Genomic DNA, 16,078 nt, shown 5'->3' on the forward strand with positions numbered 1-16,078 from the left:
CAGGAAATACCAAAAACAATTCAATTTGATTTTGAATAAGTGAAAAAATAAATCTATAAAAAATAAATGTAATGTTGAGCAAGAAAACTCAAGTTTTAACACTTAATACTGCATGTGTTGTGTCCATTGATTCACTCAAGTTTATTCATTCAAGTTTATAAAAAAAAACCACCTTGTTCTGTCAATAGTTCTCTTACGCTTGTGATCAAAAACATTGATCTGAAGCTCCATTCTGAACCTGTTCTGTAAATAGTTTTCTTATGAAAAAAAATGCAACTTCTGTTAAACCCATATCCATTTCAGGCTTAAAATAAATGATGTTGGCCAGAAGTGGGCCAGTAAATATTGCCGACTGTAGTTCAACAGAACACACATTTGTCACAATATTTGTATGTATTGTTATTGCTATTATGAACGTTTTTCTGTTTTCTTTGTTTTTTTACATCAATCTTAAATTTTCCTTCCTTGCAGGGCTGTGTTTGGGCTGCACACTGTTTCTGGATCAAGCAGAAGTGTATTTAAGGTAATATGAAATATGGTAATGTGTGTGTGTGTGTGTGTGTGTGTGTGTGTGTGTGTGTGTGTTTGTGTGTGTGTGTGTGTGTGTGTGTCTGTGTGTGTGTGTGTGTGTGTGTGTGTGTGTGTGTGTGTGTGTGTGTGTGTGTCTGTGTGTGTGTGTGTGTGTAATAGGGAATTGGGCTCACAACGCGAGGAGCCATGTGAGAAGGCAAGCAGTGAAAAAGGTTCAAGAACTAAAAGAATCATAGGTAGTCATAATAGATTATTATGGTACTAATAATATTATTATAGTAATAATAATAGAATAAAAGCAGAAAAGTGCAGAACATGATGGACACGTGGACGAAGGCTGAAATATCGAGGCATCAGGCGAATGGTGGAGAGATGCAAGCTGATGGTGATGGAGGGAGTGAGCACGGTCTAAATACGGAGGCAGAACATGGTTTTGACGAGTGATGAGATGGATATGGATCATACTGATGCATGCGCTGAGGGCATCAGTGATTTAAGGGCTCCTCTGATAGACCGGGCCATTGGGTTTGGCATTTCCCCCTGATGGCTCCATCAGCCCCTGCTCTCCATCCCTTTCCCGCCGCAAGACGGACGAACATCACTCAGAACAAAAAACACATGCAAAATCGAGGCTTTAGCAGGTGGAATATTACACCATTTTGGAGTGCTGAATGCATTTCATGTCTGGATAATGTGTGGTCTGTATGCTGCAGGGCCCAGGGTACAGTAAGAAACTAGGGATAAATGGTCTTTTTTGCGGTATTTTGCGGTTTGTTTTGAAGGGAAACACATGAACGTGAGCTTTGTCGTGTGTGGCGGGCGCGGGTTTTGTCTCTCACCTGGAGTTTTTTGTCCCCAACCTCAAAAACTGGTCTGGGTCAGGAAAATCATGATTAAAATTGTGTAGTCTGCAGTAGGTTTAGGTGATTGGACGAATATATCGGCAATCTGTGTTATTTTGGGTTTTTTTTTGCATTTTTTTGGACAATTTTTGTCCTTTGTCCTATTTTGCCAATTTGATGACCTGTAAAGTGCAATTGAAAGCGTGTGCAATTAAGAACTGGCATTCTGCATCAGCGCTTTAACCCGCTGATTTTCTCCCCGTCTGGAGAAATCCACAAAACCAAAAAATAAATCCCTGTAGACTCCGTTTCCAGGTCAATCTGAAACAGGCTCGCTCTCTCTCTCTCTCTCTCTCTCTCTCTCTTTCTTTCTTCCTTTTGTTCGGTTCAGATATTGGAGGAACAAGGCGGCGGTGCAGAGAGCACTCACACACACCTGTTACCGGGGGGCTGGGGGGCACCGTCCCGGGAAAGCCGCCGCCTACTCCTCTGGGGAGCCCCAGACCCAGACGGGGACGGCCTTCCTCCGGGATATTTACACGATTTGATCTTTTGATTTTGCTCCTCTGCTGTTTATCGTTTGTCGAGAGATTTTAGAAAAGCCCAAAGAAATTAAAAGCCTAATTAAGCGATTGTTTTAACTGAAGCTCCGCGCTGCGTGTGCAAATATTGCAAATTATCAATTTTTTCCGTCCTTGGGCTTGCCAGTTGCGTCCATCAAAATAATCCCATACGGGATTGCAGAGGGAGAGGGAGGCAGGGAGGCATGGAGAGGCGCAACGGGGGCTCCCACGATCCGCTCTGCTGCCCATGCCCCCCCACGGCGAATACATCGACAATTGCCAATTGTTGGGCTGACGGTTGCCGGGAGGGAAATTTTGACCTATCGGCCAACCCTGGTCTGCAGTCGACATTAATGATGCAGCAGGGCTGAGCCTAAGACTTGGAGGGCATCCATAATTGTCCAGCTGGGGAATCCCAAGAAACATAATGGACGCAGTGGTCACCTGAATATTTGATACTTCCTATCACTGGAGAATATATTGTTTGTGCAAGTATTAAACCAGCGCTGATCAAACTAACAAAATAAATATCAATTCACAGAAAAACTCACTGGCTCTTAAAGGTCGGGCGGACACTCGGGGGTGTGTGTGGAGAGTCATCCATAGATCCGCCCTCAGCGCGCAACAACAACAGCAATAACAAGCTCCCTGCCGCAGGATGTCAACATGCGAGGAGTAAACGGTAAGATTGCCGTCCGGCACCTGCAGATCAGAGATGTTCCGATCGGTAAGTTTTTTCTTGAGATCCGACAACAAGAACAACCCCGCAATGTCGCCGACATCCCATCATCGCGTGACTGATTTTGGACACACGGGGGCAGCGAAAGACCCGGTTCATGAAAAGCGTCCCACTTACCACGTGCTGTCGTTGAATTGAATTGTTGTCTTTAATTCAATTCAGACTTAGTGCATGAGATGGTGTCATACAAGAACCATTTCTGGTTCCACAAACAACCTTTTAATATTATGGGTCAGATATTTGTTATTCTAATTATTAGTGATTGGATGGTGAGTGATTATATAAATGTGGAATATAACCAAAACAGTTCACAGTATATATCGTGCAATGAATAACTGAGGCTTTGAAAGGGCAGATCAACAAAAACACAGTGCTAAAAGTGCAAAAAATGGCTTTAAAGAACCTTGTTTTTTTGGAACCAGAATGGTTCTTCGATGGCATCACTCCAAATACCATTATCAGGCACTCTGTGTAGATTGGTTGTATAGGGTCCAAGTCCTGCCAGTATTACAGAAAAAGAAGCATACGGTAGATGATGGGATAGATATTTTAATATAATTAAATAATACATTTGCTTGTTATTTAGAATATGTGTTTTCTCCCTATGTTTGCAGTAAATGGTTACAAATAAGTGAGTTGATGAATAAGCGAAATAAACATTATTGTTGATATAACTGTATAACAGTTGTTGAGGCATGTTTAATCTGGGCCAAATATGGGGTGCGTGGTTATAACACGGCTTGACTAAGGTATACTTGAGGCTGACATCTGGTGCCAGTGCTGAAACTTTTCTGGTCCAGCATGGGGCCAGACACACCGTTGGCTGAGATATGGCCACATTATGGCCCATACATGGTCCTGCGCTGGAAAACCAGATCCGGACCACCCATGGGCCGCCATTCTTTGGTGTACAGGATGTGGGCCGAGTGGTAGTGGATAAAGTGGGCCATCACTGGGCCAGACCAACCTTGCTATGCGGGTATTGACATTCCAATAAGAACCCGGCTCAAAGTATTCCAATCAGTTATAAAACGGATTGCGCTTCATGGCAGTGAAGTGTGGGGTCCTCTTTCAAACCAAGTGTGGCAGATTTGGGGGCGTGGTTGAGCCGGCTTCGGGAGGCGAGGGGAAGCGGGCGCGGTAGACACGCTCCCCGCCTCGGGGCCAGCTGTGGCTCGCTGATGTGACTGGCAAACCACAGCCGTTGGGAAGGTTTCTTATGCGTCTGTCTCGTCTTGCAGCGAGGGGTCCACGGCAGGGCTTCGGGCGGGGAGCGCTCCGCACCGAGAGAACCTCGATCAGACACTGACATCTTGTCTCATCTTTAAGTTGCCCATTTTATTTCCTTTTATGCACTTGAGCGCCTTTCAGTTGTGAATAAAACCTCCGCGCCGGCACCACTTCACCTGCAACCTACGTCTGAGTCCTTGCCCGGTAGCAAGCCTGCCAAAACAAAATTTTGGAGAATGGGAACCCTGCATGCAGAATTCTGTAAGATCATCCTCCATGTCTGGAGGAAAACCCCGAACAATGAATGCAGGACAGAATAAGGCCAATACCCACGAATAATTTATATAGAAAAAAAGAGCCATTAAATTATTCTTGAAACACCTAAAAAAGGAGCCACCATCATTAAAAGCCCTGAAAAGCCAAGAGGTGAACATAGAGAAGAGTCCCCTCAGTCAGCTGGTCCTGAGTCACAGACAACCAGAAACCGTGCAGACCAGCACCAGGCTGCGTCAGGACAGTGACACTATCATTCAAAGAATTAGACCCAACCAAAACAAATTGGAAAGAAAGTATGAAAAAACTGTTTCAATGCTATTAAGCCATAACTCGACAGCACCCCATATTTAACCACGGTAACTGACAAAACAAGTAAGAAAAACCTTGACGATGTACAGACTAAAGTGGCCAGGCTGCTGCAGCCGGTTGCTGCAGCCCGATATCGTCAGAACTGGCAACCCGGAGAGGCCAGGCTGCGGCAGCCGGACATCGTCAGAATGGCAACCAGGAGAGGCCAGGCTGCTGCAGCCGGTTGCTGCAGCCCGACATCGTCAGAACTGGCAACCCGGAGAGGCCCGGCTGTGCTCCCGCTGCAGCCGCGGAGACGTGAGATGCACTTCCTCACAAAGCTGCCACAAATATCAAGACAACAGGGACGACACTAAATGTAATGCAATTCTAAAAAAAATACAATCGATTTAAATACGAGCTGAGCAATGTCCTACATTGAACGCTCATGTGCGGCAGCTGAACACATCGCAGCCTGTCAGAAGAGGGACACTGAGTATCAACTCGCCTACACACCTAGATGTGACCTGTTCTTCACCTTTATTTTACCGTATTTTTTCGTCCTGTCTATTTTTGTACACATAACAATTGTTTTTCAACTGTTTTGTCTTGTGATGCTTTGGCGATGTAAGAATGCTTGTCATGCCAACAAGAAAGAAAGAAAGAACATTTTAATTGAATTGAATTGAGAGAGGGATGGCATTAAAATGAAAGCGAGGCAGATACAAGCGACGCTCTTCTGTTCTCCAAAACATGTTCGGCAACTTCTCGGATTGATAAATAATTCATATCAGCGAGTGAAGGTTCTGTTTTGAGCGCTAGGATGTGTGTGTGTATATATGTGAGCCTCCAGGAAGCTGCCACGCACACACACACACACGCACGCACGCACGCACACACACAGACACACACACACACACATAATTAACAACACTGAGTTGAGTGTCTTCATCTCTAGTAAAACAAAGTTTACAGGAAGCAGTTTTTGGGGGTAATTGTCTTTCAGAGATTGGTATGGGTCAAGTGCATGTAATTGCATTTTAACGGCATGTAAACTGCTAATTAGTAAACAAATTATTTAGCCTGAAAGACCAGTATCAGGAAATACCACCCCCCTCCCTGCACCCAAACAAAAAAAACAATTCAATTTCATTTTGAATAAGTGAAAAAAAAAATCGATAAAAAATAAATTTAATGTTGAGCAATTCATTCATTCAAGGTCATAAAAAAAACCCACCTTGTTCTGTCAATAGTTCTCTTACGCTTGTGATCAAAAACATCGATCTGAAGCTCCATTCTGAGCCTGTTCTGTAAATAGTTTTCTAATGAAAAAAAATGCAACTTCTGTTAAACCCATATCCATTTCAGGCTTAAAATAAATGATGTTGGCCAGAAGTGGGCCAGTAAATATTGCCGACTGTAGGTGAACAGAACACACATTTGTCACAATATTTGTACGTATTGTTATTGCTATTATGAATGTTTTTCTGTTTTCTTTGTTTTTTTACATCGATCTTAAATCTTCCTTCCTTGCAGGGCTGTGTTTGGGCTGCACACTGTTTCTGGATGAAGCAGAAGTGTATTTAAGGTAATATGAAATATGGTAATGTGTGTGTGTGTGTGTGTGTGTGTGTGTGTGTGTGTGTGTGTGTGTGTGTGTGTGTGTGTGTGTGTGTGTGTGTGAGAGAGAAAGAGAGTATGAGTGAGAGTTTGGGTATGAGCACTTGTGTTAGTTTAGGATGTGAGAATGAGTATTTGTGTGTATGATTGTGTTTTAGTGAGTACTGTCTTGCAGGTATACATGCTCATCCTAAGCCACACCTTGGCAGACTAAGCCCCCCCCCCACTCCCGCAATAATATATATATATATATATATATATATATATATATATATATACTGTATATTTTGGGGGAAAATATGCAGTATATTGAAAAACAAAACAAACAAAAAATATAATTATCTATAAGTTATTATAATACATTATAAGGAATCCAATTACATATATATATAAATATATATTTAATGATCAAATATGGTATAATTATCGTATATTAATACATAACTTGAACATTTGCTATCAACCTCTGCAATTCCTTTGCAGACCCCTAGGGGGCCACGGACCCCAGTTTGGGAACCCCTGTCCTAAGACAGACACACACACACACACACACACACACACACACACACACACACACACACGCACGCACACACACACAGACTCACACACACACACCCGGATTCCTGTCGTCAAACCTCAGCTGTTTGACCTTTAATTTAGCAGCCCTGACACCGTTCTCTCCACACTGGCCCCCAGACCGACAATCCATACGCAGAGAGAGAGAGAGAGAGAGAGAGAGAGAAGAAAAGACAAGAGAGAGTGAAGAGGGAAAACTCTAAAGTAAATGGAGCGACTGGAGATAACTGAGCGAAGGAGAAAGAGAGATGACCGGGCTGGGTGGGGAAAAATAGAGAAAGAGCGAGGGAATGGGTGTAACAAAAAAATTGAGGAGAGAAGGAGTGATGAAGCGGGAGGGAGGAGAGGAAGATGCCACTGTAAGTTGAGAACAGGGAATGCGCTGGTCAGATTCTCAGAAGGCGCTGATGGCCCATCGAGGCATTAACTACAGTAGCTGCTAAGATCACAACACAGAACGCACGCTAGGGCACACACACACACACACACACACACACACACACACACACACACACACAGACACACACACACACACACACAGACACACACACACACACACACACACAGACACACACACGACACACACGACACTTCCGATGTTTCTCTGCCCTCCTTAGCGCTGAGCTGATAATCAATATCAATTGCCCATGACCGTGGCTCTAATTGACACAGCAACTAAACCCCTCGCCCTGCCATTGTGTCCTTATATGCCGTACCATTTTGGCCACTTCCCCCGTCCTCATAATATAATTCCTCGGCTGGTGCATAAATAAGAAATGGCCGACGCACAGTTTGAAACACCCCTCTGATCCCCTTCATCACTCGAACCGTTGGGTTTTAAGAGTGCCAGTGATGGACTTTTAAGAGCGATGATATGAGAGCTGTAGATTTTGCAGTAGGGGACGGATGACAAAAGCGAAGCACCAGTTAAAAGTCGGCTGAGACTTTTATTGAATCGGGCGGTAAGCGCTGCCGTGCTCCTCTCCCCGTCCTCCCAGATCCATCCTTCCACGTCGTCGGCTTCATCTCCGCTGTCAGTAACTCAGCCTTCTACACCTATCTGTTTAAATAATAATCAGTCAGAATGATAACGGCCCCAGGCTGTCTGCTGTGTAATGAGGGGTGATGAGCTGGACTAGAGCACAGCTTATACCGAGGTGGCGGGTTTAATGGACTCAGGTGTGCAACAGATCTGTCTGCGTGTGGCTGTACAGCCATGGACGAAAATATAATGCATTATTACTCAAATAATGCACCATTTATTCATGAAAATTGGTGAAATCAAAACGTCTTCTGGGTATCCATGTATATTATGTTTTTTGAAGGGTGAAAAAACAACGCAGGATCCTACTTACTGGTAATTTCTCCTCATAATGCTGAAATAGTATCGGCACCTTATAGAAGTTGTAAGAGCTAATTGAATCTGAAGAAGGTGATTATCCTTTAATTTGAAACTGGAGTCACTGGCTGTAAGACACAGGTCCAGGCAGACTGATAATCACACGTTCAAGCAGTTGGATTGGAGAAAATGGAGAAAAGCACTAATGGAGAAAAGAAGGGGAAGCGACAGGGATGGGAATTGCCCGTGCAGGTCAGACAGAAGACAGCAACCCGAGCACGGGTCTTCTCAAGGCTGCGCGTCCATCTCCAGAGACCTTGATTTTCCCGTGTACAACATGCACAAGGTTACCAAGGCCCATGACACTACAGCCAACGTCCGTGGTCAGGCAGCGGGAGACAAGCCAAGCATTGCTGTGGAGGATTTCCCGAATACTGGAGAAAGAACCTCCAACCTCAACTGCAGAACAGTTTGAAGCGGATACAGGTTCCGACTCGCCCCATTCAATGAAAGGGGGTTCTACGGTTCGGGACCCGGGAGGACCCCGCCTTCGGGACGCTGACGAGGAAGCCCGGGCCGGATCGTGCCAAAACACACCTGAACGCTCCAAATTCCTTCGGGGAGGATGTCCTGTGTGTGGATGTGACCAAATTAGAGCTTTTAGGTAAATCACATCAAGTCTACTGTATGTAAGCCTTCAAAGGGAAGAACGCAGTCAAACAGGGAGGAGGTTCGGGGATGTTTGGGGGTTTGCTTCAGCAGCTTGGATGGAATCAGGACATAGCCAAGGTATTTTGGATTTCAATGCTGAACCCAGTGTCCTTTGAAGGGTCATGGGTGAGTAGGACAATCACCCAAAACACACTTGAAAAAAAGCACCAAGGTATGGTTTTTAAACAAAAGCGCTTCTTGACTCCTCCGACGTGGCCAGCAATGAGTCCAGGTCTAAATATCACTGACCACCTGTGGAGAGATCTGCTGTTGGCAAAATAAGACTCGGTCCAGCTGCCGTCATGAGTCGTAGGAATCTGATGGGCGGATATTTTCTCCAAAGGCCGTGCGACCAAGGATTAAATCCTGTGCCAGTAAGTTTGGCCAACGCCATTTCTGATTATTTCATGTTCAAAATGATGTGTTAAGTTCCGAACCAACAACAACGTTACCGTGCTGTCAACTGTGAAACTTCGGAAATTGCGGGAACCAAAAGACGGTTTAATTTCTACGTTTTTTTAGGAGGTGATGGTATGTTGTCTGAGAAAAGAAAAAAGGTAAAAGGGGGAAACAAAGAGACAGAGACAGAGAGGGAGGTGAAGGCTTAGAGGCCATTTCTCCCGAATGTCCGACTAATTTCAATTTGTTTCAGGGCTTATTTCTCGGCAGCTAAGAAACACAAGCGCCGACTCAAAATGACCCGATCAATCGTTGCCCTACAACCGTCACGTCATTAATCTAATTGAATTACTTAAGCGCCTCATTTCACCCGGTTTTAACCTATTGTAGCATCATATCGTTCTCTCATCGCATCGTTCATCATATCGTTATCTCCATCATTAAGGGCAATAACCCCTCTTCCAAGAATATCATTGGCGTATGGTATTAACCTCCAACTCAGCTCATTGTAGGAGGAAGGGCGAGCCATTCATCCTGAGCTGGATGCATTACAATGTATTTCATTAAAATAAATCCCTCAGGTTCTCTCTCTGCCAGCAGAGCATGTGGTCTGATAACCGTCAGGCTGCCAGGAGTCAAATATATAGGCTTTCTCCATTGATTTACCCCCCCCCCCCCCCCCCACGTTTTTAAGGTTGTTTGAGGTTGATGTATTTATTTTCTGGCAGGCTGCCTCGCGCCACACGATCTAAAAACCTCGTCTGCATCGGTCTGATCTGGTGGCCTCCACATCCCCGCTTTGCATGACCGGATTGCTTTTGTGCGCCTGTTGTATTAAACCATGAAACAAATACAATGTTTGTGTTGTATTTTTTGACATTCAATTACGCCAGGTTAATGGCTCGATGACGAAATAAGACCTTCAGACTTGAGAGACTTAGAGATTTGAATGTCCTGAAGGGGTACCATAGCTTGAAATAATACGAGAGGTTATCTTACAGCTGTGAACGACATCTATATAAATACAATACCGAGCAAGTAAACTACTTGAAGACCTTGGTCGCACTTTTTGTATTAATTGACGTGTGAGTGCATGACTACAGAAGCCCGGAAAGTCCCGCTGGCAGTCGCCTGCCACACGCCACCCGAGTGGCGTTTCCGGGGCCCTCCGACACAGAGACACAGGCAAACACAGCAGTTTACTGTAGAGAGTGGGAAAGGTGTAACAAGCCGGGAGCAGATGGAGCATCGTCACGACAGAGGCTCTCCCCGTGTGTGTGTGCACCTGTTGCCCGTTGATTGATCTGACGAGCAACAGGCGTACAGCCACCCCTGATCCCAGGCCCAATTACCTGGACCCAAGACTAAGCTCCACCCCCACACCAAAGCCACAAAACAGGTGCATCATTTATTCACAACTTTCTACTTTGTGGTTGGTTCACATACTAAAAACATTGTGTTTTAAGTGGTTATCTGTTTGACTTTTAGTTTTGCACATTATCTATTTTTCTAGTCATCGCTACTCTGGCCCTGCTACTCCCAACCCTAACCCTAAATGACCGCATACTCTATTCCAATGACACTTAACATTACACAGCGGTAACATTTTTCTAAATCCTCCGGCATCGGAACCAGAGGGCAGCAGAGACGGCATTGCTATGCAGGTGATACCAAGTCAGTGGAATACAACTCACGCAGAAGAAGAAATGCTTAATCAGAGCACTCTCAGGCAGCCACGAGGAGTCAAACGAGGAGTGAATATCAATGTTTTAACGAAAGTGCCTTCCCCGACAAGCCACGCCGTACACAGACCACGAACACATGATCCACACATTTCCGTTATCAAACCGCGATAAATACAGAATCTATTCCCAAGATGGAGATGTGTACACCTCGCATTCAGTCAGGCGTGGTTGTACAAATCCGACACTTGTGAATACAAATGCGGCTCCCCTGGAATGAAGAAACAGTTTGTCTTGTTTCACAGAGCTGAGCAGGTGAGCCGACGAGAGAAAAGTGCATGATTGGCAGCAGTATGCAGGATACAGGATGGTAGAGAAAGAAAGGTAGAGGGAGGGGAGGTGGGAAAAAGCATAGGAGACAAGCGCCGGCAACCAGGTAACTCATACAAATCCTCCAACACCAACAGCTCATTTTTCAGTCTTCCCTCTGGCAGCCAGAAGGTTCTTCTTCGTGGGGGGTTTAACTCAGCATTGGGACCAACCATATGCTCTGCTTCCTTCTCCTGTACTCTCTAATCCCGCATTGCTGCTGTCTGTGGCGGACTGAACTGTTGGTTCACCGTAACAGACTGGATTATCGCGGTTATAACGACAGAACTGGGACTAGGACTCGAATAAATCATGTGCCGGAGAAAGAACCCATGGGACCCGCAAAGACCACCTGGTAGTGTTGTGCCTGTGAACTCGTCCCTTGTTCTACAGCTCTACAGAAAACTACGAAAATAGTGCATGTGGGTGAAGTCCCTTCTATCACTCCAGCATGTCTTGTACCTAGGATCCAGAATCTGTATCTTGAGACTGAATGTGCGGACTCCATACAATCGGGAGTTGCTCATGTAGATATTGCCTCTTTTATTACACTAGAATGTATGGTAGCTCATACAGATAATGTCCCTTTTATGGCCGTAGAATGTACAGTAGCTCATACAGATAATGTGTCTTTTAATTACCGTACAATGTTAAGTAATTTATATATACTGTCCCTTTTATTACCCTAGAATCAGATGCAGACAATTTCTATATAGTATATCATCCTTGTACTTCGGAGCATATTATGGTTTTGGACATTCTAAAAACACTGATATGGCGTAATTAATAGTATAGCAGCAGGCCATTCTGGACGCAGCAAATATGTATTGTAAAAGGGCTGGCTCCATGCCGCTTCATGCCTTTGGTGAAAATAGACACAGTTTGTTTCCTGATAAGTGAAAATAAAAAACGAGATAGCATACGGCTGTAAAAGAATGTTCAGAAATGAATTTGCTCTGCTCACAGTTTATAGATAAAGGCACATGGTTAATTGGGTCACAATGGTTTGTCATAATAAAAAAATAATAATAATAAAAAAAAGTCCCTAGAAAAACACTGATGTATACTGTAGAGATTGTATAACCTTACTTACTTACTTACTTATTGCATTAGCTCATATCACCAGGTATCGTTCCTAGTGCATAAGGGCTATGATACAGTAACGCTGCACTCCATGCGTCTTACCTCCAGGAGAGGTGTCTCTTATTCCATTTGTTCTGAGGCGTCAGCCCCCGTCTCCTGCGTCCCATCAGCCCCTCTGGCTCAGACACATCAGGCAGAGAACATCTGGGGGTCTTCATCAGGCCCAGTGTGTCTTCATCTGACAGAGAACAGAACTACCGTTACTTGCTGTGACCTGTGGGAATTGCTTCAAAAACAAACTTTGAGGTTATGCAGAAATACAGCCTCGTCTTGTCGTAGGATAATAACTAAACTCTGCTTCACCTTGTTTTGTCTTCAATCAGTGTACAATTAGGAGACCAGTCCCAGAGTGAGAACGGCTCATATTGTAAGAGCAAATCAGATCTGGCTTCGGGCCAAAATCCCATTGAGAGATTCATAGACAAAGTGCGTGAGAGGTGATTGATTGGTGTGCGCTGCTTTCTTGGTCTTTCGTCTCTCTTTGGTCTTCATCAATCTGAGCCCTGCTACGTCACGTACAAACTGCATCAAAGACCTTAATAACTGGATGCAGCAAAATGTTCTGCAACTCAACAATAACAAAGCAGATATTCTCATCGTCTGTGCCAAGCCTAAGACAGGGGGAAATGTTCAGATTTTTTTTTTTTTCAATAAAATCTTGGGTATAATATGTTATTCGGATGTTACTTTCCAGGGTCATGTTATCTGCATCACCAAAACAGACCTTTACCACTTACAATAATCCAGAGTCAGAGACTTTCTATTGCACTTTCTATTGTGATGCTACTGTAAATCCCTTCTTTCTGATCTTCCCAAAAATACAGTAATACTCTGCCCCAGGAGAGTACTCCACTAGATCTGCCTCATCACTATTAAAAATATTCAAAAACAGGCTTAAAAACCTTTATTATTTTTCATCTGCATTTTATTAATGTTGTTTTTCTTTGAAGCTATGTTTTTTTAATGCTTGTCCTTTTTATTTATGGTACGCATGCATTTTCTGCATGCATTCTTGGGTATTTGTGCATCTATGTACAGTACCACGTGTACAGTAACTATGCTTTTGAAGTTTTATTTTCTCCTGTTTTAAGGCTTTGCTTGCTTGCTATTGGACCATTATCAGCTCTGTGTGTCATCAGCACAACTACGGTAGTCAATTTTGTCATTCAGGATGATTTGAGTTAGTGAGAACATGTAAAGTTTATTCAGAGATGCCCAAGGATTGAACCTTGGGAAACTCCACATGTGTTTGTGGTGCACTTATACATAGTCGCGGAGGAAGGCAAAGTAGTTCCTGTATTGTATACTGGCCAAACGTCCAACCCAGTTTTCCAGAATGCGGTCGATTGTGCTGAATACAGCACCGAGGTGCAGGAGCACAAGGTGTTGTTCAGGGGTGGAGTTCATGGGTTATTTGTGTTGGCCCACTCCCTAACCCACTCTCTTCTTACTTACTCGCACAGATAATAAGTCACCCACTCGTTCGTCCACCCACCCACCGCGTAGCCACATACCTAAGATGCCGGTCTCCTTGAGCCCTCCAAACTTCTGCATGGCTTTGATGGCCTTGGTCAGGGCCTCCTTGGTCTGGAGCTGACCGGTAGCAGGGTCAGGAGGAGGGAGGTAGCCAAACTTACTCAGCCAATCCTGGGGGAGACACAGTGGACACGCTGAGTGTCGCCAAGACATCCAAGGCATTCCAGGAGTTCCTGGGACTCCTGAGAACGTGGCGTACCTGTTCATGTTTGCCGCGCCTCTTAACGTGCTTCTGCTTATTAACAGTTCTGTGTTTACGGGTTTGAGATTAGAGCCCTCAAGTAAACATCCTTCACACATATCCTTTAAAAATGTCCTATTTACTCCAAAACACATTTTGTTATCTACTAACACTTGCATGTATTTATGTATTTATGTATGCTAGGGGTTTCACCGACTAGTCAACTAGTCGGTTACTATAACCACTAGTTAGAGCTGTTGCCATCAGTCGACTCATCGTGGACAAAACATTTCGACTTGTTTTTTGTCTGTCACCAGATTTACAATAATTATTGTATTAGTGGGGCTGCACAATTATGGCTAAAATGATAATCACGATTATTCATGAATTTGGGGAACACAATTATTTTATTTCACTTTGTATTTCAACAGAAAACTGCCTTCAAAAAAGGAACATATTTTACAAACCTATAAATTAATCAACTCAAATGTACAAATCTTTGAATCAAAATAGGACTTTCTTCACACAAATTCAGTCTTCTTCAGGCTATATATAAATTACATTTCACAAAAAAAAAAAGAATGTCACCACATGGCACCAAATTGAAATAATTTATCGTTAACAAGATCGGTTACATTACACCTGCAGGTTTTTTGAAAGAAAAAAGAAACAGAAAAATTCCTATTCATTTAATTTACAAAATACAATTGCCAATATTTATGCGGTTCCGGTGTAGTCTGCCGATATCAAGACATGTATATATAGATATATAGATATAAGACTTCCTCTTCCATGCGTCTGTCATTGTTAAAAGTCTGATTAGAAACTGCAGACGCGAGAATGGAGTCGGAGTTGAGAGACAACGTCTACGACCGATTGTTTCACAAGTAGTAAGTAGCAAATGAAAAAAAATTCTTTCATCGTCAGACCGATAGCCGAGGGGTTCCGAGATTGCCTCGAGCTCCTCCCTCTGCTGCAACTGTTAATTTCCCTAAGACAGGTGGCGGGAGAGAAAAGAAATCCTGCGCTAATCTGTTCATCATCTACTCCAATTACATCCAAATAGTACCGCTCTTGCATATTTCACCCTCATTTCCCCTTTGTCCTCCTTCCTCTCTTCTTCCTCCTCTTCGCTTTCTTCTCACTCCCCTACGCCCAGGCTCCACAAGGGCCCTCCCTTTAAACAGCCAGTCAGATGTGTTTGATTTTAAATGGGTTTCTGATCAGCAGCGAAAGGTGAGTGACTTGGATCGATGGCGAGGCAACCCGACGCTGGGAGAATTCCATTATCTAAATAACTTTGCGGTGGAAAGGCGCCGCGTTCGCCCGGATGAGAGCCTCCCAGAGCGAGGCAGGGCTGAGCCTTCCTCCAAGACGTGTTAAAGTTCACCGGCAAATTTAATTGACCTGAAGTAACATCGGGGGGGGGGGGGGGGGATTGACTTTTTTTTTTTTTTTTTTTGCCTGAGCAAGTGTAATATAGGATAAACAACGCACAACAACACAAATCAGAGCATGGAAACATGTTTAATCGAAAATAGTTCATCTCCATGTAAAATAATGCACATGAGGGATGAGATTGGCTTTCCAAATTGGTCAGTATTATGCTGAGGGGAGCAATATAAACATTCGGTTTATGGTATCTTGAGCACGGGGGATAAAGTTTAATGAGTACACTTGACCCTATAGTAGTAACAGTAATTGTAAAAAGAGAAAGAGAGCAGTCCCAGGAGGGGAGAAAAACAAGGTACTAAACCTCTAAGCTCATAAATAACTAATTCCAACGCGTGCGAGGAAAAGAAAAGCACCTATAAAAGACATAAAAATGTAAATGCTGAGAAAGGAGGGAGATAAAATGTATATGAGGGAGACAGAAACCGCCTGTTTTGCAAAGTTCATCCTCTTCTAAACGTGTGATTAACTGCAGCGAGACGTGCCAGATGTAGACGGCTGCAACTCAGTAACACACACGCACACGCAAACGCACACGCACACACACACACACACACACACACACACACACACACACACACACACACACACACACACACAC

At 43.9% G+C, this 16,078-nt stretch overlaps 1 protein-coding gene across 1 annotated transcript in view; it reads right to left on the bottom strand.

Annotated features, from left to right (window-relative positions):
- LOC307243342 (matrix metalloproteinase-17-like) overlaps positions 1–16,078 on the bottom strand; it is a 79,681-nt gene that overhangs the window by 26,922 nt on the left and 36,681 nt on the right. The window contains exons 2-3 of the mRNA XM_080018117.1: positions 13,823–13,955; positions 12,351–12,486 (exon numbers count right to left, since the gene is read on the bottom strand). Coding sequence (XP_079874243.1) covers positions 12,351–12,486; positions 13,823–13,955 — 269 coding nt within the window. The remainder of the gene's footprint in view (positions 1–12,350; positions 12,487–13,822; positions 13,956–16,078) is intronic.

The sequence above is a fragment of the Zeus faber genome (assembly GCF_960531495.2).
Source record: "Zeus faber genome assembly, chromosome: 17".
Lineage (NCBI taxonomy): Eukaryota > Metazoa > Chordata > Actinopteri > Zeiformes > Zeidae > Zeus > Zeus faber.